The sequence below is a fragment of the Phyllostomus discolor genome, chromosome 4 (assembly GCF_004126475.2).
Source record: "Phyllostomus discolor isolate MPI-MPIP mPhyDis1 chromosome 4, mPhyDis1.pri.v3, whole genome shotgun sequence".
Classification (NCBI taxonomy): Eukaryota; Metazoa; Chordata; class Mammalia; order Chiroptera; family Phyllostomidae; genus Phyllostomus; species Phyllostomus discolor.
In genome coordinates, this window is record NC_040906.2 from 88,310,308 (window position 1) to 88,330,946 (window position 20,639).

Consider the following 20,639-nt stretch of genomic DNA (forward strand, 5'->3'; position numbering starts at 1 on the left):
CCTGCTACAAATCAGTTTCTTTAAGAACAAGAGGCAGTGGGCCTTTACAAATGACCAGGCGGCCAAGCAGCTCCCAGCGGAGGGAGGATGAGGAGGCCCTGGGAGGGCAGCAGGGCTGGTTTTTCAAGTCAATAGGAGCCCCATCACAGGCTTCTTTCTCCACCTTCCTGCCTTCCCTCCACCACCATGGTGCTCCCCCAGCCCAGGATGTGCACACGACCCAAGGGAGGTTATTTTAGTCTTGGTGGAGATAGGGACGGGGACATCTTCTTCCAGTATTATCAGGTTCCCATGTCAGAAAAACTACAAAGCTCCATTTTGAGATCCATTTATTTAACCCCCAAAAGCAAGTTTATTAAAAATATAATATTAAACAAAGAACTGTGTAGATGGAAGTTGCCTAAGGTAAACACTGGGCTGGTGCTTTGCCAGCAAGCGGACTGGGGGCACTGCTCTGCTAGATACTGACCCAACAAGTAGCCTTCCTACACCCCTCTCGCCAGGCTGTCTCAGTCATCTCCACACTCCGGCCTGACATTCGGAGCCTCTGTGAAGTTCTTTGTTCCACAATGCTGCCTCCTCTTGGAATGTGAAGGGGAAGGTACTGAGAGAGGAGGCAGGGGTGGAGGTGGCCCTAGGATAGCACCCTTTGCCCTGCCAAGAAGCTCATGAAGACCAGCACCTGGGCAGGACTTGGCAGGCAGCACGCTGCTGTGTCCCTGGCATCTAGATGAGCACATGGTAGATGCTCAATAAATACCCTCAGAATGAACTAGAGATACACATAAACACACAGACAGACAGAGAGGGAAGGCACAGTCTTCCTGACTTTCTACAAGTCCCGGAGGCCTCTTGCACCTGCACAGAGCTTACATGTCATGGTCATGTTTATGGACAGCTCCTAACATGAACACACATGTCCTCAGAGAGTCTCAGGGTCCTTCTTAGTCAGTCGGTCTCCTGAGCTATGTTGTCCAGGCTGCAGGCCTGCATAATTTTCTCTGCCAGAGTCTGAACAAAAAGAAATTTGATCGGAAGATCCACTCACACCATCACTGAGTGGACTGAAGCTTCCTAATAGAAGCTTCCCTTCCCGGATCTGTGCAGCTGGGACCAGCAGAGAACAGTATAGTGGGAGGGCTTTCCCAGCTCCCACAGATCCCGGCAGGGGCAGGGCCGGGACACCCCAGAGCAGGTCTGGGAGCACCAAGTGTCTCAGAGCTGCACATGAGCAGCACATCTATATTGAAGCTGGACAGAAATACCTAATTGGTGAGTGTTATGCTTGTCATTAATGTAAATAAAATCAACTCTTAGTGATGTGCTTGCAAAGTAATCTACATGTCAATTTGTAGCTCAGGATGATACATGATAGATTTTTTTATTTTTTAAAGATTTTATTTTAAAGCAAAACCAAGCCCTGGCTGGTGTAGCTCAGTGGATTGAGCGTGGGCTGCGAACCAAAGTGTTGCAGGTTCGATTCCCAGCCAGGGTACATGCCTGGGTTGCAGGCCATAACCCCCAGCAACGCACACTGATGTTTCTCTCTCTCTCTATCTCCCTCCCTTCCTTCTCTAAAAATAAATAAATAAATAATCTAAAAAAAAAAAAAGAAGAAAATTTAAGAAAAAAAAGCAGAAACAAAGGTTCTGGATCGAATTTCAGCTAGTTGGAAAAATACTGTACTATGTAATGACAAATACAGGAGAACACTCAACTACTCTGATTTCCTTGGATTATAACTCACTGAGAACAAAGGAAAAGAAACCATCAGTAACTGGAATCCATCAGGGTCAGAACCACCTTCCCCCAACCCCCAACACCCCATGGCTCACTCAGCCTGAGAAGCTGATGTGCCACTCAGGCCAATGCTGTCCTGGCGATGCCTCCCTCTGCACCCTGAAGCCTATGGCGTTCTCAAGACAGAGGTGCAGAAAGGATTGCGGTGGGTGTGATGAGTTAATCAGCAGCAGCTGACATGAGAAGGACGCTCTCATGCCAACTGGTGAACTCACCTCCTCACTTCCTGGTTCTCAGATGTTCAGCCCCCACACGTGGCCACATGCTGAGCACCCCAGAACACAGAGCTGCCTTGTTCCCAGCCCCCTTCTAGGCTCCCTGCAAGTGGACAGCTGCTTGCCCCAGCATAGTTTCTTCCCTAATGAGTTTGCATCTTTCTACCCCAGGTTCTTTTGTGACTGCCACTCATGTGCTCATCCCCCTCCCCCACACAGAGGCCTCTCCTTGGCAGCCATGCTTCCAGACCTAGAATACAGTTAAAGAAGTGCCAGACAGCACAGTCCAAGTAGCTCGAGCCCGAAAGGTTGACATTGGGAGAGTCGCAGGAACCCCAGGAGAGAGGAGCAGCTGGGCTGAGGCAGGATTGGGATAGTGTCTCAGGAGATATGCCGACTAGCCTGAGTCCTAGGATCTGGTGCAGGACTGAGCCAGGCCAGCATGCAAGGAAGGGCACTGCAGGCAGGAGCAGGGGCAGCCCACAGGTGCAGGAACTAGCAGGAGTGCCATGTGCAAATGGGGGAAGATGAGGGTGAGGGGAAGGCCTCTGGAACCATGCTGTAGTTTGTATTTTACCCTGAGAGTGATGGGAGCCCCAGGGGCTGGCTGCAGAATGGCCAAGGGGATAAGTGATCAATGAGAGGCAGGCAATGAGCCGAGTGGAGAAGCAGTGCTGGGAGGGTGGTGAATAACTGGATGGCCGGGAGGAGGGGTTGATGAGCCAGACTTGGCTGCCCTGGGGGAGGGCATGAGCAGGGTGGATGGGGCAGTGCCGAGGAGAAGGTGTCCTGGAGGACTATGGCATAGGGCATAAGAACAGAGTGGGCAGTGATGCCAACAATTGAGACAAAATCCTGCAGGGAGAGATAGATTTGGAAGACATAAAAGGACATTGGTGGAAAGAGACTGAAACTAGCATTAATTGAGCACCTACTATATGCCAGGCACTGAGCCAAGTTCACATGGGATCTCATTCAGTGTGCTTAGTTCCTACAGCACGCAGGGCAAGGTGGGAAGGAAGAACCTGGTACCTAACGGGTACTAAGACCTTTATCTTTGAACACCTGGTCTGCCACCTGCCCAATCTGCCCAGCCCGCAGCCCCTGGCTCAGTTCCTCATGCCTCTGCCCTCCAGTACCTAGGTCCAAGCCCCTGAGCCTGTCCTTGATGCCTTTCTTTCTCCCTAACAGCACATTCGATCTGGCAACAAATTGGATTCTATCTTCAACATCTGTCTAAAACATGACCACTTCTACTAACCAGACCCCTGCTTCCACACTGCTCCAAAATCTATTCTCAAATCAGCAGTCAGGGTGAGATTCCTTTAAAAAATAAGGCAGACCTCACTACTCCTCTGTCCAACTGCCTCCAAGGCCCCATACCACTCCCCCGGAAAGCCACTCTCACCAAGAATGGCCTGCAGGACCAGTCCCAGAACTCTGGCACGCCACTCCTGCTCCGACTCATGGCTGCCAGGGCCACTGGCCTGGATGTTTCTTGAGCTCCCAGGCACACCACTGCCTGCTTACCTGACTGGATCAGTCTTCTCCACACAGCTTACCCCTTTCAATTCTTTGTTCAAGTATCATCTCCCCAGTGAAGACTTTTTGATGTCCTCATTTAAGATTGCACCCCCACTCCACCCCAGTGCTCCCTGCTCTGCCCAGAGTTGTCTGTCTCCCTCAGTACGCTAGAAGTTGCATGAAGGTAGAGGTGAGTGTTCTGTTCCCTGCAGTGTCTGCAATTCCTCAAACACTTCCTGGCCCACACTGGTTCGCTGTATCTGTGTGTGGTTCAGACTTGGCCCTGCGGATGGCAGTCCTGGCAGGGGTTGGGGTAAATCCTAGACCCCTCCTCAGGGCTCCTCACCCCAAAGGAGCAGCAAGCACCCTCCTCAGCTACAGGGGGTACTGTGAGCCCCATCCCCAGTCCCAGCACTCACCGTCCACTGGATTGAGGTAGTCATGCAGATGGGGTGTGCCAGTGGCCGCCCCCGTCTGCATCAGCAGGTCCCCATATGGTGTGGGGTGGCCTGCCATGAGGGTCATCTGGTGGTAATAGTCTGAGGGGTTGGTGCCTGCTGGGGGGAGGCCAAACAGTCCCCTCTCCTTCAGGTGCTCATGGGCCACTGTGGGCAGAAAGGAGGGAGAAAGAAAGAAGCCATTAGAATCTGGCCAAACAAAAAAAAAAAGAGAGAAAGAAACACACCTGGCCTGGGGAGTTCCCCTTGTGCCCTCTAGTCCCTCCTCTGCCCCTGAGCCCTGTGTCCCCCTGCCCTCTGGCCCATGTCCCCACTGAGCGACTGAGTGGGATGGACGTGTTTCTGCTGATGGGGAGGAGGGAGACCAGACTGTGGCCTCTCCTCTGCATTCCTCCATTTCGTCAAAGCCACAATCCCCATTCTCTCCTCCTCCTCCAAGCCCCACAGAAGCCCACAGCTCCAAGCCAACAGGGTCCATGGTCCAGCAGAGGCTTCAGAGGAAAAAGATGTGAACACAGCAGCCAGGCAGCTGGGCCACGCCAGTCTCACTGAAATGCAAGGTGAGATCACAGTGGAGAGCTTCTCGCCTGCCACAGTCGGCCAGCTCCCTGCCCCTTAGCTGGCTGCCTCCACTCTTGCCTGGGCCTCAGCAGAGGTGGGATGTACTCCAGATCTTCAGGGGTCTGACCCTCAAGAGGTGTGGTGCCAGGGAAAGGACCGGGGACTTGGAGACCACGCATACCCATCATGAGTGTTAGCTCTTACCAGATATGCAAAATTGGGAAGGCGCTACCTCTCTGAGCTGGCTCGGTCTTCCATTTGTAACATGGACTTAAGTCGTGTACCCACGACTTAAATTACTGTTACAAATGATAGTAGCAGTCAATGTGTGCAGAGCGCTGGCTGGGTCTGTGCAGGCACCGCACTGAGGGAATCAGTCATTCTCTAATTTCCCTATCGCCACAACACCAAGTGCTGAGGGGCCACTTCCGCCCCTTGGCAGATAGGCACTCGGAATTTCAAGAGCTGGAGATCTTGCCCAAGGCCACACAGCAGGTAGCCGGATGCCAGAGCTCAAGTTCCTAACCACTGTATTCCACAGTTTCACTGCTATCTGTCTTGTAAATACCAAAGGAGATCACACATGTGCCGGGCAGAGAGAGGAAGCCATGCTGTAGAAAAGGCCATTTTCTTCCTCCTCTTCTTGTCTCCTGCTGTGTCCTCCAGAGAGAGCCCTGGCCTTTCAGCCAGGCTGATGTTCCAAGGCCTCTGCCTTCCCTGTCCATGACAGAAACACCTCCTCCCTGAAGCTCTCCCTGGAGTGCCCATTCATCCTCAGGGCACGCACAGTCTGGCAGCACTGGCTCAGATTGCTGGTGAACTTTCCAGGCCTCGAGCAAGGAGGCACTGGGGTTGGCACTGCGGACATTGCTGCTCTCTGAGCCTAGAATGCTATCTCCAGTTACTTGGGAGCTTGGGCCAGGGACAGTGAGGCCTCAGGTATCTGAAGGGGCAGGGTCATGCAAATTAACCACATCCTCTCTGGTGCTGAACCCATCCCTGTTGTTTCATGGGTCTGGGGCCTCGATAAGTGGGTGTGGTAGGAGCTACATCAATTTTTATATCAAAACCTGGCATAAAATCAGTGCTCAGTCAACTCAAAGTCTCCTTCAAGGACAGCCCTGTCTCACCACTTAGCTCTTCATAGGCTATACGGCTACAGCTGAGACTTCAGTGTCCTTGATTCATAAGATCTCTGGGAGAATACTCTGTTCCTTGTCCTTCCTACATCCCGCAGGGCCCGCTCTGGCCCGGGCCCAGGCCCAGGGAACTGCAGGGTTCTGCCTCCTCTCTAGTAAAACTAATGTGTATCAGTTTCCTATGGTTGCTGTAACAAGTTAGTACAGCCTTGGTGCTGACTGCTGTTCATAAAACAGAATTTTATTCCCTCACAGATCTGGAGGCTAGAAGTGCACAATCAGGCGTCTGCAGGGCCACACTCCTCCCTCTGGACACTTTAGGGGAGAATCTGTTCCTTGCTGCTTCCAGCTTCTGGAGGTTGCCCGCTTCCTTGACTTGTGGCCACATCAGTCCCATCTTTGAGTTGTCTTCTCATCTGTGTATCTTATAAGGATGCTTGTCATTGGATTTAAGGCCCCAAGTGGAAAATCCAGGATGATCTCAATTCAAAATTCCTAATGTAATCATGTCTTCCAAGGCCCTTTTTCCAAACCAGGCAGTGCTGTCATGTTTGGAGATTAAGACATGGACTTATGCTCTTGGGGCACTGTTCAGCCCACGACACCCTGTGTGAGCATCAAGGCCAGGGCAGCATTTGGAGCCTGGCCTGCATCCTCCAGCTCCAGGCCAGCCTGTCACCAGCTGGGTCAACAGGAGAGGCATGCCCTAGCATGCTTTCCAGGGCAAGGTGACCTGACGTGGAGGCAGAACAACCTTTAAGGGGACCCACGCAGAGTTCGGGGCTGGGTTCTAACCCCAAGGGGCTATTTAAGAATGGTGCCACATTCTGTCCAGCCATTTTCAGGCCCCGTGGTTGCAACCATTTGCCTTGTCTGTTTTCTCTTTGATGACCACCAGGCACAATGCAAACCTCATGGCCAGGGAGATGAGCCCAGTGCTTTAGGGAGCCTTTCTGGATATTTGGAGACTGAAACCTTTTTTATTGTAAAACTCCAGTCAGAGGCTTCTCAGATCTAGAGCTCAACTTCACCTCACGGACACATCCAGGAGCTGGAAAAGGACACACTCCTCTTGGTGAGGATGCAGGTGGTAGTGAGGAAGGATCCATGGGATCTGTGTTTCTGGAGCCTCTACCCATAGTCTCAGAAGTGCACATAGCAAGGGCCCACTAACCTGGCACTGACTCGGCTGAGAGGGAAAGTTTCAGTGGGCAGATTTTGAGAAGATTCACCTGGTTCCTTTTTTTTAAGCACTTGATTTTATTTTTAAATATATCAGAGTACCAGTTTCTAGGAAAAAAGTATTTATTTATTTATTTTTAGAGAGAGGGAAAGAGAGGGAGAGAAACATCAATGTGAGAGAGAAATATCAATTGGTTGCTTCTCACAGGCACCCAACCAGGGACTGATTCCACAAGGGAGGCCTGAGCCCTGACGGGGAATTGAACCAGCGACCTTTTGGTTTGCAGGCCAGTGCTCAACCCACTGAGCCATACCAGCCAGGGCTGGTTTCTTATTTTTTGAACGTTTCCTTTTATTTTCAACTAAAGTTGACATACAATATTTTATTAATTTTAGGTATACGACGACATAGTGATGCAACACAATGATTTAGGAAGGCATTCACCCCAATAAGTCTAGTACCCACCTGACACCATGGTTAGTACTCACCGTCAGCAGGGCTGAGACCCCTGGCAGAGATAGTGGGGAGCGTGGGGCTGCTGTGCACAGCACGGAGGTAATGCTCCATGTGGGGGCTCATGTACGGGTGGGGGGCGCTGAAAGGGGACTCCCCAGGCCCGGCAGGGTGTGGGGAAAGCCGGATCAATGAGATGTCAGAGATGACAGGGCTGCCACTCAGGGCAGGAGGCCTGCAGAGAAAAAGGGGAGCTTTCTAAGAAGGCATGGCCTACTGAGGAGGACATGCAGGGAGCCCCACCAAGCAGCAAAACCAAACAGGCAAGCTGCCCTTCTTGTTTTGTATGCCAACATCCCTCAGTCACTCTTTCTTTGTACAGAGTCTGAACTCTCATACACCAGCCAGTGAATGCAGGTGGAAAGGTCCCGGTAAGGCTGCCCACACACCAACCAGTCTTGTGCTGGTGATGGTATTCTCTGCACGCATGACTGCATTTGCTGGACCACAGGCTTAGCAGGTTGCACACCTGTGCAACTTGTCACCACTGCTTCCCCAGTGCCTGCTCAGGGCTGAACACATAGAGACAACAAGTCAATTTGATAAAGGAATGCAGGCATGCATTCTGCAAATGTATGGAAAATAGAACATGAAAATACGCAAAGAGCTCACATTCCCAATAGAAATGAGAACACAGGGGATCAGAAGGTGCCCTGAAAGGGGAGAACTGTAGCTGGACATCACTGGTGTGAGGCACTCAGCATGGAGCAGCTATGAAGATCAGGATTCAAGAAGAATTTTGAAATGGCTAGCCACAATTAAAAGTTTGGAATATTATTTAGCTTCCCTTACATGAAATTCCTTCTAATGCTAACAAAGCCTCCCTCCTCAGATGTCTGCCAATGGTCAGGCATGAGCCTGCCTTGGTCCCTCTGGTCCAGGCTGGTATGGCCACAACCCACCTGTGCTCCCTGGTTGGCCCTCAAGAAGGTGTCAGCTCTGCTCCACACGAACATGGGCCTTTACACAAGCCCCACTCCCCTGGGGCCTTTACGCAGCTGCTAGCATGCTGGCTGCAGGGGTGTCTCAAGGTCATCTACTCCAAAACGTGCCCATTGAAGAAAAATCACAACTAAGTCACTGGGAACAAAATTTAATTTTCAAATGTTTTCAGAAAAGAGGCTCTCTCTGTGACTTGGCAAAGTGCAAAGGAAAGAATATGTGTTAGAATCAGACAAACCTGGATTAGAATCTCAGTCTTTTAACAGCTCAGTCAAACTGAGCAATTAATTTAACCTCTCTTTCACTTTCCTCATCTGTGAAATGGGGATAATGATAGCATCTATTTCATAGCTTGCCAAGAGAATGAAAGGCCCTACAATGGTGATGCAGCTGTCTACCTGCTCTTACAGCATTACTACCACACTTAAGGAAAAGCTTAGAAGTGCCCCAGGGGCCCTCAAAGTCTTCATGTGGAGTTGATGTTGGATGCAGAAATTTGGCACGGTTAGAACTGGTTACTTCAGAGAGGGAATAATATGTATTTGGCTGGAGCAAAGCAGGGATTATTGATTATGTTCAACAGTGCATGAAAACTGTGCTTACAACACAGTGAAAACCAGGACCCAAACAGGTGACACCCAGATGTCTTAACATCTAGGTTAACAAACTCCTTACTCGGAGGCTGCTCCCCTGGCCTGGGTGTCATCATTCTGCCATACTATTTTCTAGCTTTTGCAGATGCAATTAAAATAGATGTACAGATCCAATGAACCAGCCAGGCCAATTCCACATTGCTGCACTTCTTGCTTCAAATGCCTTCCTGCACCCTATACATTGTCAGGCTAATTATTACACCCTGGGTGTAATCCCTATACACCCAGGTCAGGGATTGCCCCTCAGCAATGTCCTTCCTGAAGCCCCTTTCCTTGGCACCAGCTCTCTCCATTCTCCCTGCTGTCCCCAGGGTGTACCATTCTGGTCCTGGTGGGTCAGTCCATCTCCCAGTGCTGCCTGGGAGCAGAACATGTCCAGGGAATCTCTGCATGCCAGCCACTGGCAGGGAACCAGCATGCTTCAGAAGCATTTTCGCAACCAGTGACAGCTGCACAAGTGTGCCAGGCACTGAGCTTGGTAGAAGGGAGCATTAGGGATAAATCATAAGTCATAGCTTCAAGCTATGCTTGTTCACAGGCCATTTTTAGAGGTCAGTCCACCCATGAGGCAACTGCATTGTGTGAGGGGCTTAAGAGATGGGTCTATTATAGACAGGGGCTGCCATGTGTCTGAGGGGAAAAAAATGGAACCACGTTAACTCACTCTCTCGCCCAAGGGTAGTTTCTACTGGCTCTGGCACTGTCCATGGCAGAATGGACACTGATGTTCCCACAACAGGACAGGTGTTTTGTGAAGAAAAGATTCAGGGAGTACATCACATGTGGGGCAGGGAGGAAACTGCTGTATGACTCAGGACAGACTCGAGGTTGAAAGGCGCAGGTTCTGGAAGGCTGAGTATAATTCAGTGAAAGGCAGGGTGTGTGGCTGGCCTGCAGAACAGGGAAGGGCCCTTCGGTCCTTCCCAGTCACTCGAGGCAGGTTCCCAGGGCCCACAGGGCTCTGGTTGGGGTTGTGTCAGAGCAGCCTGTGGTGACTGAAGCAGGTGGTCCTAGGGAGCCTACCCACATCTTCCTGGCACTGGGGTTGCCCTGTGGAGCCCACTGACTACAGTGGAGACCCCATGAGACAAGCCATTGATTACATGGTGATTTAAAGAAACAACAACTTTAAGCTACATGGCAGTCTGGTGACTGTCTAAGTTGAGCTCTATTCCACTGGACAGGTGAGCATCTCCCAAGTAGGAGGCTGGGTTGAGGTGTCACCTCAGCAGTGTGAACACCATAGTGTGCACACCACCCTGGCAGGGCTGGAACCCAGTCCAGACTTAGAATTTGGGCTCAGAGGAGACAGGTGGGGCCTGAGTCCCCACACAGAGCAACTGGGACTTCTGTCTCCATACCTCAGTTGCCCACTTTGGAGGCGAATGATTTCTAACCCCCTTTCCCACTGCATGCCATTGCCAAGGAAACAAGGAGCTCCCTTCTTCCAGGGCACTTTCTTGGGTCTCAGGCCTGGGCTCAGTAGGGGGCAGTCCAGAAGCTCCATACAGGGGAACTGGATGAAGGCAGCAGAGCTGCATGGCCATCAGAAGGATGTGTACAAACTCCAGCACCAACCAGGAGGAGGCAGGGTCCAGAGAGGGAAGTCACCCCTCCAGGTGGTGAGTGGCCAGAGAGATGCAAGCCAGGATTCAACCCAAGATGACATCACTCCCAGGATGGTGCTGCCCGTATCCCAGGGGCAACCCCACCCCACCAGAGAATGCACTGAGGACTTCCTATTCCCTTGGTATGATGGGGCAGGAAGCTGAGAGCGGCCACCTCCATACCCCAAGACAGATTAGATAGGGGTCAGGGTGAGACAGGTCAGCTCACACAGCTAATGAAAGGTGCACAGGACAACCCCTTGCTCTTTCCAAGGCCGTGGAGACTGCTGGTGCTGGTTCTGGGAGGGGTTGGATCTGGACCGGCAGAGCCTCCCAGCAGAGACAGAATGGAATGCTCCTCTCTGCACGTGCACAGCAGGGCTGGATTCTGGAAAGTATTCGAGGGAACAAGGCTTGGAAATGGAGGGACAGGAGCCTGCCCCTGGGCACTGCCTGCATCTTGCAGAGCACTGGGTTCCTTGTAACCCTGATCTTTCCCACTCAGCTGGGTGGCCATGGCCAGGATACTGGCCCTCTCTGGCACCTCACCAGGGTGGCACAAGAAGACCAAGCATGGACTCCCTTCCTGTCTCAGCAACAAGTCAGCTTGGGGTGTGGAGCATCTACTGACTGGGGTATTCAGTAGCCAAGACCACAGGCCCATCAGTCATCACAGCCAAGGATGCCTGTCCAGACACCTCCTCCAGAAAACCTCCCAGGATGTCCCTCAGCTCAGTAGTCCTTAGTTGTGCCCTTACACGGCACCTCTTCAAGACAGGCAGTCCGAGTGCTGGCATCACAGACCATGTGTGTGTGTGTTTTTTTTAATCTAAATAAAAATTTCATAAAATTTCAAAATTTCATCAAAATTTAAAAAAATAAGTGATTATGCCTATTTTACAGATGGGAACACAGTCAGAAAGGCTAGATCCATTGCCTAAAGTCACTCAGATAGCAGGTAGTCAACCTCGGTGGGTCTGGGTCTGAGCCTGCACCCGAGCCCACCCCCTTGGTTCTTTGTGAGAGGGGCTTAGGAAGAGCATGATCGGAGAGAGGCAGCCCCTGAGGATGGGAGGCATTCTCCCTGCCCTGTTTCAGCTCCCTTTTGTCTTCATTCCACACCACCCCCTCACCACACACAATCCAACCCAGTCCTCAGGAGGGAGCTGGAACCTCTCTCTCACACTGTGTTATGAGTGACTGATAAGGATCCAGGGGCACAAATGTTCCAAGAGCTGTCACTTGGACAGACCAAAGAAACAAATTTCAAATGGCAGAGTTCAAAGCATTATTAATGCATTTGGGGGACCGGGGGGCTTCACAGCAGCACTGAAATCACAACAAAACTGCCAACCTACAAAGCAGGTCCTTCAGGGAACACACCATCTTCTTGGAAACTTGGTTCCATCCTAGGGCCTGAGAGTCGTCAGGCAGGCTGGGTACTGCCAGTCCTGGTGAACTGAGGACCATACCACGGGACCTCACCAGGAAAGACATCTGCAAGGGAAATCAAGAGCTACTGCTTTAGGCCAACCACCAGCTGCAATCTCCCTTTCTTCATCTATTTCTACACCACTTACCATGGGGGCCTGACCCTGGTCTCAGTTGTAGCCTGTCCATGCCTTCATTTCTGGTAACTAGGCAGAGACTCAAGGAGGTGACCTTGAGGGTGGGAGAAAGGGCCAGCTGTGGGAGCTCATTTTGAAAGATGGTTGTAGTCTGCTATGTGGCAGATGAGTATGTACACACACTCACACACTTGCAGGCCATGGTCAACAGGACTGCAGAGTCAGCCTTTTTGCAAGCCGTGTAGCTTGGGCACCACCCTTAGGCATTGCCTTCTCCCCTCAGTCCAGCTCTGAGCTCATCTGAGCCTGACTCTACCAGATGTTTCTTCATATATTTGTTCATTCTCCCAACAAAATTGTCCCAAGCATTTGCTCTATGCCCAGAGAACTGTGGGGAGCTCAGAGCCCAAGTGAAAAAAGCAGACCTGCATATCAAGTAAGCAGAGGGAAGTTTGATAAGGCTCCAACATAGGAACAAATTTCCTAAGTGCCTGTAAGTGTGAGGAAAGGCTTCTTAAAGAAGGGGAAATTTGGGCTGGGCTCTGAAAGATGAATAGGAGTTTATGAGTATCCACATATGCAAAAAAAGGATGGAGTGTGAGGATGCATGTGCATGAAGGTTATGCCTGGGGGACTGGAGTAGAGCCCATACAGCACTTTGGGCTGGGTCTGCATTGGGCTGGATCTGTACTGGACCATGCCTGTTCTTCTGCTGAGGAAGGCAGGTAGGATGGCATGTGACCCGAGACCAGTTGATCAGGGCATCCCTTACCGCCAGGCACCGTGACTGGTTCAGAGATGGGCGTGTGTATCTAAGACAGCAGCTTTGGCCAGACCCTTTGAGAAGGAAGTGCTCTCTGCCCACAGGGATTACTAAGCAAGTAGGATGTAAGTGTGGAGCTGCTAGGGGCCCTTGGGGCTGGGCCGGGTGGGTCGGGGAGCGGCAAGGCTGAGTTTGATACACAGAACACCAGAGCTGAGAGATGTAGAACCAGTTTCTTGAACTGAATCCCTGGGTATGGATGGATCCACCTTCACCAGATGCTAGTACCCTTGGCCTTTTCAGTATCTGAAATAATACATTTTGTTTGTTTGTTTGCTGTTTAAACCAGTTTAAGCCAAGTTTTTTCTTAGGCAACTGCAAAGGCCCATCAAGGTACGCTTGACTAACACAGCCTGCCCTTCCCAGAGTGACCCCGGGCCCAGCATCTCACCAGGCAGACTTGAGCCATAGTTCCTCAGCCTCTCCATCCTGTCCACTCTGCCATCTGCAGGACTGTGGAGAGGAGCCCAGATGTCCTGCCCTTTCCTTATGTGGACATGAGGCACAGCCAGGGAATCTGGGTAAGAAAAACAGTCAACTGCCTCCCCACCTCCTCATGTTTGTGTGTGCGTGTGCATGCATGTGCACATGTTGGTAGCAGTGGACAGCGGCAGGGCGCAGACTCACCGGCCTGATTCTGCTGCAGCAGAGGACCCCTGCGCTTCCCCTTTATGTGGGCACTGGTCTGCTGGAGGGGCAGGCCCTGGAAAGGTGCTCCTTAATAGGATCTTTCCTCTTCCCTCACTCCCTGCCTCCCTCCCTGTTCAGAGAGGTCCTGCAAAGCTCCTGGACAAGATTCCAGGGCCAGGCTCAAAGACCAGGATGATAGCCAGGGTAAGAAAGAAGGAAAGGGAGAAGGGTCGAAGTACAGAGCAAGAGGAGACCTAGCCGAATGGCTGATGTTCAAGCCCAACTGGACGCTGCCACAGGGACGCCGCTGCCGCCAAGTTGCAAACATTCACTGGATACCGATGCATGCAACACATCCAATGATGCTGCGGGGCAGGTTTTACTATCTCCATTTAAAAGAGATGGAAACTGCAGCCCCGGAAAGTAATGAGACTTGCCTAAGTAGCAAAGCTGGAATGGACACTGGCTTTTCTGACTCTTTGAATCAGACTTGGTACTGTGACATCTCCAGACAGCCCTCGAGAGCCACGCTTCTGCCTCTGCCCTCAAGATCAGTTTGGTATCCCTCCCCAGGTCTTACCTCAGCTGGTCCTCCTGCTGACCCTGGGGTGGGGTGTGGGCTAAGGGAGCCTTCACATGTATGGGTAAAGGATGGACTTTCTGGGCCTGAATTACAGCTCTGCCACTTACTGTGGACCTTGGTGGTGCTACCTGCAGCCTCTGTCTGTGGCTGCAGGATGTAGCAATGAAGCCTGCCTGAAGCGCAGCTGTGAGATGGGCTGAACTAGTGTGGCAGGTGTGCACTGTGGCCCTGGGTGCTCAGTAGGTGCTCAGCCAGTCTCAGCATCTCTTTTCTTAGATTTCACGAGTAAACGGAAGAAACTCAGAGGGCAGAGGAGTATGCCTAGTCTACATCTTCCAATATCAAGTCCTAGGACCCTTCCCCATGTGCTGGCTCAAGATTTTTGAAAGGACATGAAAGGAAAGGCATAAGTGATGAGAACCCTGCATGGCCACATGTATCTCTCAGTGCCACACTGGCTGGGCCTAGACCCCTGGAGACAGGTGCCATCTCTGGGAGCTGGGATGATGGTGACCCATTCTACAGGGCTAGAGGAGTAACAGGAAGATTTTGCTTGGTGGGAGGAGAAAGGAGAGTGTCTGACTTACGGCACAGCCAGAACCAAAGCACAAGGGCAGGAACCAACACACTCCTCAATGTGGTGAGAGGAGGGGATGGGAAGGTAGGGATCAGGGCCCCTCTACCCCACCCATGGAGCCTGTTTGGAGAGGCAGACAATGCAGAGCTGAGGGATGCTGACTCACACAGACTCAGCATGAGCTGTTGAGGGTCGGGAGCTGGAGGAAGGACCCCAGTAACCCAGAGACACCTTTTGATGGCTTTGTGCAAATACTTTCTCCAGGACAGATTAGCAGGGCATAACACAGGCAGGAATGGATTCTTTGTGCCCCATTTTGGCCTGGTGATACTGACTTTAGATTCCTAACCAACAGGACTGTGAGAGAGTGGCTTTCTGTTGTTTTAATCCACCAAGTTTGCTGTAACTTGTTAGAAACTGCTACAGCACGTCAACATATGGTCTGGTGCAGGGTAGGCTCGTGGGAGGCTCAGACATTCCCATTATTATTACTGTCACCTTTCTCCTGACACTGTCAGCTCTCAGAGAGAGGACACGTGTGTATATCTTGGGATAGCCCAGCCCCCATAGGTCTCCATCAGTGGCAGGCTGGCAGGGAGGGAAGCCCCCTCCCTGCGGTGAGGCATCTGCAAGCTACACTCCAAGCCCCATGCACACAGGGCCCTGGGACATGCCTTCCTGCCCACCACCTGGACGACACAGTCACTGATGTTGCACGTGCCCTGCAAACAGTCCTAACATGCCAACCTTCCTGCCCCAAGGGCAGCTTGCTCTCACGTGCCGGTCTTGCCTTCGGGCTGAGATGCTACCACCCACCAGGATGATAAAGTCATGGAAGAGGTCAGTGGGCTCAGAGTGGGCAGGCCGGGACCCCTCTGCTATGGCTGAGCTGCTTGGGGCCAGCCACCCACTTTCTCAGAAACACTGGGCAGGTGGCCTTAGGCCCACTGACCCGCTGGATGGAAAGCAGATTCCCTGAAGATGGCCTTGCCATGCTAAGGTACTCTCCTCCCCAAACTGGGGCTCCTCAGTGCCAGGGCCGGGTGGGTTGGGCAGGCATGTGCCTACGCTCACCAGGGCGTGCCTGCTCCCTTAGGCCTACCAGCAGACGGACAGGGCTCTGTCAGCTCCTCTGGGGTGGAGTTCAATCTCTTCTTCAAGGGTTTTGGTTTTGTTGATTTTTGGTTTTCTGTTTTTTGGGATTTTGTTTTTGGTATGTGAAACTGTACATTGGCAAGTTTGCTGCCACGTTTTCCAGAGATTTAAAAAGTTCCAGAAATCAAGTCTTTTTCAAAATGCACTTGGGGGGTTTATAATAGTAAGATATACAATGAATTCTTTTCAAAAGCATTAGAGAACAGCTCCTGCCCAAACCAGGACCTAATTTTTTTTGGCCAATCAGCATGTACTTCTTCATTTGGGCTACACCTGTCCGTGTGGAGGAGGCTCTGTAAACCAGCAAGCAGGACAACCATGAATAGGGCTACACCCACCACATCTAACCATTCACTGGTTTGTTTGTATGTTCGTGCATCATTCCCTCTGTCAGCCAACGCTCACTGAGCATGGGCCTCTGATGGCACTAGGTGGCAACCTGGAAGTCTGAGAAAGACTCAGCCAGGACCCCACACTCAGAAAGTGGGGCATGTGGTCACAAACCTGACTCACAAGTACAAGACCAAGTGTGATCAGCCCCAGTATTCCCAGGGTCCATCCTAAAGTTACGTGTGTCAGATCTCAGCAGGGTGCCTGAGTGTCCATGAAGCTGTGGCAATGACAGGCTGCCAGAGTGATGCTGCTGAGCAGGGTGCCCCAGATCCAGGCATGAACTCAGGAAATTACAGCCCCCCAAATCTATAGCTCATGGGGTGCCTTAACAAAAATCACTATGTTGGGACCTGTAGGGTTATGGAAAGAGTGTGAACACTGATTGTAGCCTGCAAATAGAACATGAGGTGCTGGGGCAGAGAGAGGGGTGAGAAGGGAAGAATTTATTCACTCTGCTAGGGCAATCTGAGAAGGCTTCCTGCAGGAAGTGGCATCTGAGCTAGGGTCTAGGGAAATGGAAAGAGGTCAATGAGCAGTGAAGGCCTGGTGTTCTGAGACAGGAGAACAGCTGAACAAAGGGTAGGTCATATTGGGCAATAGCTAACAGAGTCCAGGGACTGAAGCTCTGACCAGACAGCTGGGTGGGAGGAGACTGTGTGAAGAAAATCATAGAGGGAATTTCAACAACATGAGCTATATTACAGCAGGAACTTCTCTTCATCAAGGGAGTGAAGAGACCAGGCCCAAACTGGGAAAGGTTATTTGCAGCACATGTCACTAATCATGAAATCAGTAACCTTACAACATAAAATGCTTACTCAGACCTATAGGAAAATGACAATGCCATAGAAAAATGGGCAAAATTGCTGAATAGGTGTTTTATAAAAAGGAAACATCATTGGCCAATAAATAAAGGCTCCCCAGCTTCATTAGTAATGAGGAAAACAGAAAAGTAGAGTCACAGGGAGATGACAATGTTGATGACATCATGCTGATAACAAGGAGGTGGAGCAAGCTGAGCCCTTGAACCTTGCCAAAGGGAGCGAGGTCAGCAAAACCACCCAACAGAAGTCTGACAACACCGAGGAATGTTAAAACATGCCGTGAACATGCTCTGACTCAGCAGTCTCATTCCCAGACACACATTCATTCTGAGGGACAGGCTGCTCTTGGGGATTGGAGGGTGGTGGAGGACCCACTGCAATGGTGTTCAAAACAGCAAAGACACAGATACATCCCAGATGCCTGTCAACACAGAGCAGTGATAAGTAACAAATTAAGAGCCCCATGCATTAATGGGCAAATCTGCAAATGGAAACGCATGGTGTGGAAAGCAAGTTCCCCAACAATACACCTGCAGTGATTCCATACAGCACACAAAGCAAAACTGAACAATGCACTGTTGAGGGGGGGTGTCACCTACAAGGTAGATACTACAGATGCTGGAGATGACAGACTACAAACTCCAGAGCATGTGGAGCAAAGAGGCTTGGGCTGCACAGCAATGGGGCACATGGGGCCCCCAAAGGTGCTGCCATATCCCCAGGCCTTAGGCTGGGCAGTGTCCAAGGATGTATATTTTAACCATGCTTTTGCTATTCTTTTGTATGTCTTTGATATTTAATAAGATCAAAAAAAGTTTTAAAGCATAGCTAGGTGGAAGCTGGCTTTGGGTTAGCAATTGGCTGGAGAGGGGAATGGAGTGGCCAAGGGGCTGGTAGTGAACTTGTGTGGGCTTCTGGAAAGCGTGTGCAGGTTCAGTGGCTGTCTCCCTCATCACCCAGTGGGCTCACCTTGGCCACTGCATCTGTCTGCTGCCAAGGTCCCCTCTGGCCAGTCCCAGCCCGCCTGACAGGCATGCTTGTGCCCGACACGCATCTGACTGCACATGCAATCCACGCGAGCCTCCACGCACCCCAGTCCCGTTGCAAACCCACACACTGCACCAGACCAAGCTGAGCGCCAGTGTTCGGCTGTTACTTGCTACACAGGCCATAATAAAGAAACCACTGTTTCCAGTTGACAAAGAGCAGATTTCTCACTAAGTAAACACTGATGTTTTGGTAGGGAAATTAGGTTATAAAATTGCTCCTACAAAGGAGGCCATACAGATGGACTTGGTTAAGATCTAGCCACAAAGGCAACAGGGGTTAATTCAATTGCCTACCCTTTATCACATTTTCCCCCTTCAGAGCAGGAAGATAGGAAGGTTATCAGCTTTTCAAACATAAAACCCAAAAAGCATAAAAAACTAGAGGGAAGTATCAAGTCGTTTTCCCTAGCAAAGTGATAGCTGGTGCAGAGCTGGGGTGGGTAGGAGGCCCTGGACGGGATCCATGTGTCTGTGGTGGAGGGGGTTGGGCAGGAACACAGCTGGCCCCGAGGAAGGGCTCTGGGGGAGCTGGTCTGGATTAGCCCTCTGCGGGTGACCAAAGGCATGGGTTAACCTCCAGGTGTGAGGGGCCTTTGTCTATAAGAAGAACAGCCCCTGGCTGAGCACAGCTGAGCAGAATCTTCCAGAAAGTAATGGCTTACTAAGGGCAAATGTGAGGGGGCTGAAAGGGGTACCTGAGTAGATATGAGTCATGGGGTCTAGGGGGTCAGAGGGAGTTTTTGGTAAAAGGAGCCATTTCATTAGACTTCACTAGGGGTCTGAGTTTAAGCAATGAGCAAAGGCCTGGAGGCAGGGAGGGCTATGTACAGGGATGCTCCCCCCAGTGAGAATTCCTCAGCTCAGCCAGGCCTGCCAAAGTGGTGTGTGGAATTTCCTTTCCTGGACTCCTGTCAAAACTAGATGGATAATCCCAAATAGTTTAGATAAACGTCTACTCAGAGGTGGGTGTGCTGCCGATTTTTACCAAACTTTTGAGTCCACCACTGTGTGCTTTGAAAAGGTCCCTCTTACACACTGGCATGGGAATGGAGGCCCCTTACGGGAATACAGGCAAGCCCACAATGGCAGTGGGGCCCCAGGTGGGCTGCGGGTGGGATATGGAGAGGCAGCCTCCCTGGCGGTTCTGCAGACAAATGCTGTCCATTCCCGGTTGCCTGGTGCTCTGGGTGCTCCCTGGCCCTGCTTCCAGCACACCAACCTGTAACGGCCCAACTTCTCCCCACGCCCCTCCCAGAGCATGAGATAGACTGTGCCCCTGTGGGCCTCTATCCCCAACACCTAGCACAAGGCTGGCGCACAAGGGCACTGGGTGACTATGGTCAAATGAACTTCCCCCATGAGTAAGCAACAACTAATCTCTTTCTACTTTGCTTAGGCAAGACAGGTCGAATTCACATTCCAGAAATGCAGCTCCCGTGACCAACATCTCTCTCCTCCATGAGCACCAGGACACGTTATCAATGCAGGAGAGCTGGCTGCAGTGATGGAGGCCTGCAGACTGGCAGTGGCAGGACTCATGCAGGGCACTGCTCCTGCACTGCCTCACAAATGTTGGCTCCAGCTGGCAGGCGTGATCCTGAGTGGATAGCACGTGGGGCACAGATACATCCAACAACAGTGAGGGAGGCGAATAAACTAATGTGCAGGGCACTGGCAACAGCTTCTACCTCGAGTAGGCAGCCTGCACGTGTGCAGTGGGAGAGGACTGCCTGCCCCAACAGGCAATCTACCCCATCAACACCTGAAATTTTACTATTAGTGATTAATTCCTTTGGGTTAATTATTGTTCTGTTCCATGCTTTCCAGCAGGAATAAGATATTTGCAGCCCTAAGACCTGCACTGAAATTCCCCTTCCTTTCCAACAATAATCATGGCATAAAGAGTGAGAGCATGGGGGTCCGAGCTCACTAACTAGCCGAGTGATTGTAGGAAGCTCTTAAATTCTGGGAACCACCAGTTTTCTCCTCTATGACTTGGGGAGAATATCACCCACCCTACAGGGTGTTGGGAGGATTGGATATAATGCCATCCGCCCTCAACTCAGTGGAGCGTGTGGGATGAAATGTAGGTTTCCTTTCAGCATCCACACGAGAACAAGAAAAGCACATGATTGTCCAGTGCTCACTCTGAACAAGAAGCTGTTCTATGTGCTTCACTCACTCATATAATCCTCACAACCACCCACGTGGGGTACTGCTACACTCCCACTTTATAGCCAGCCCAAGGACAAAAAGGGCATGAGCGGCAGAGACAGGATTTGAACTGTGCCCCACCTTGTTCTGCCTACCTCTGGGGGGTGTGGGATGGGGAATGGCCAAGAAGATGGGGGCCCAGCAGGGAGGGAGAGGGTCCAGCGGGTCACCTCCAACCTTGCAGGACCTTCCCAAGGAGCAGCTCCTCCCATGCCTGTGCTGCACACC

At 51.4% G+C, this 20,639-nt stretch overlaps 1 protein-coding gene across 3 annotated transcripts in view; it reads right to left on the minus strand.

Annotated features, from left to right (window-relative positions):
* Nucleotides 1-20,639, minus strand: part of GLI2 (GLI family zinc finger 2) — a 244,487-nt gene that overhangs the window by 28,429 nt on the left and 195,419 nt on the right. For all 3 annotated transcript variants that reach the window (XM_036023599.1, XM_036023598.1, XM_036023600.1), the window contains 2 exons: nt 7,369-7,568; nt 3,959-4,144 (listed from right to left, as the gene is read on the minus strand). In XM_036023599.1, coding sequence (XP_035879492.1) covers nt 3,959-4,144; nt 7,369-7,568 — 386 coding nt within the window. The remainder of the gene's footprint in view (nt 1-3,958; nt 4,145-7,368; nt 7,569-20,639) is intronic.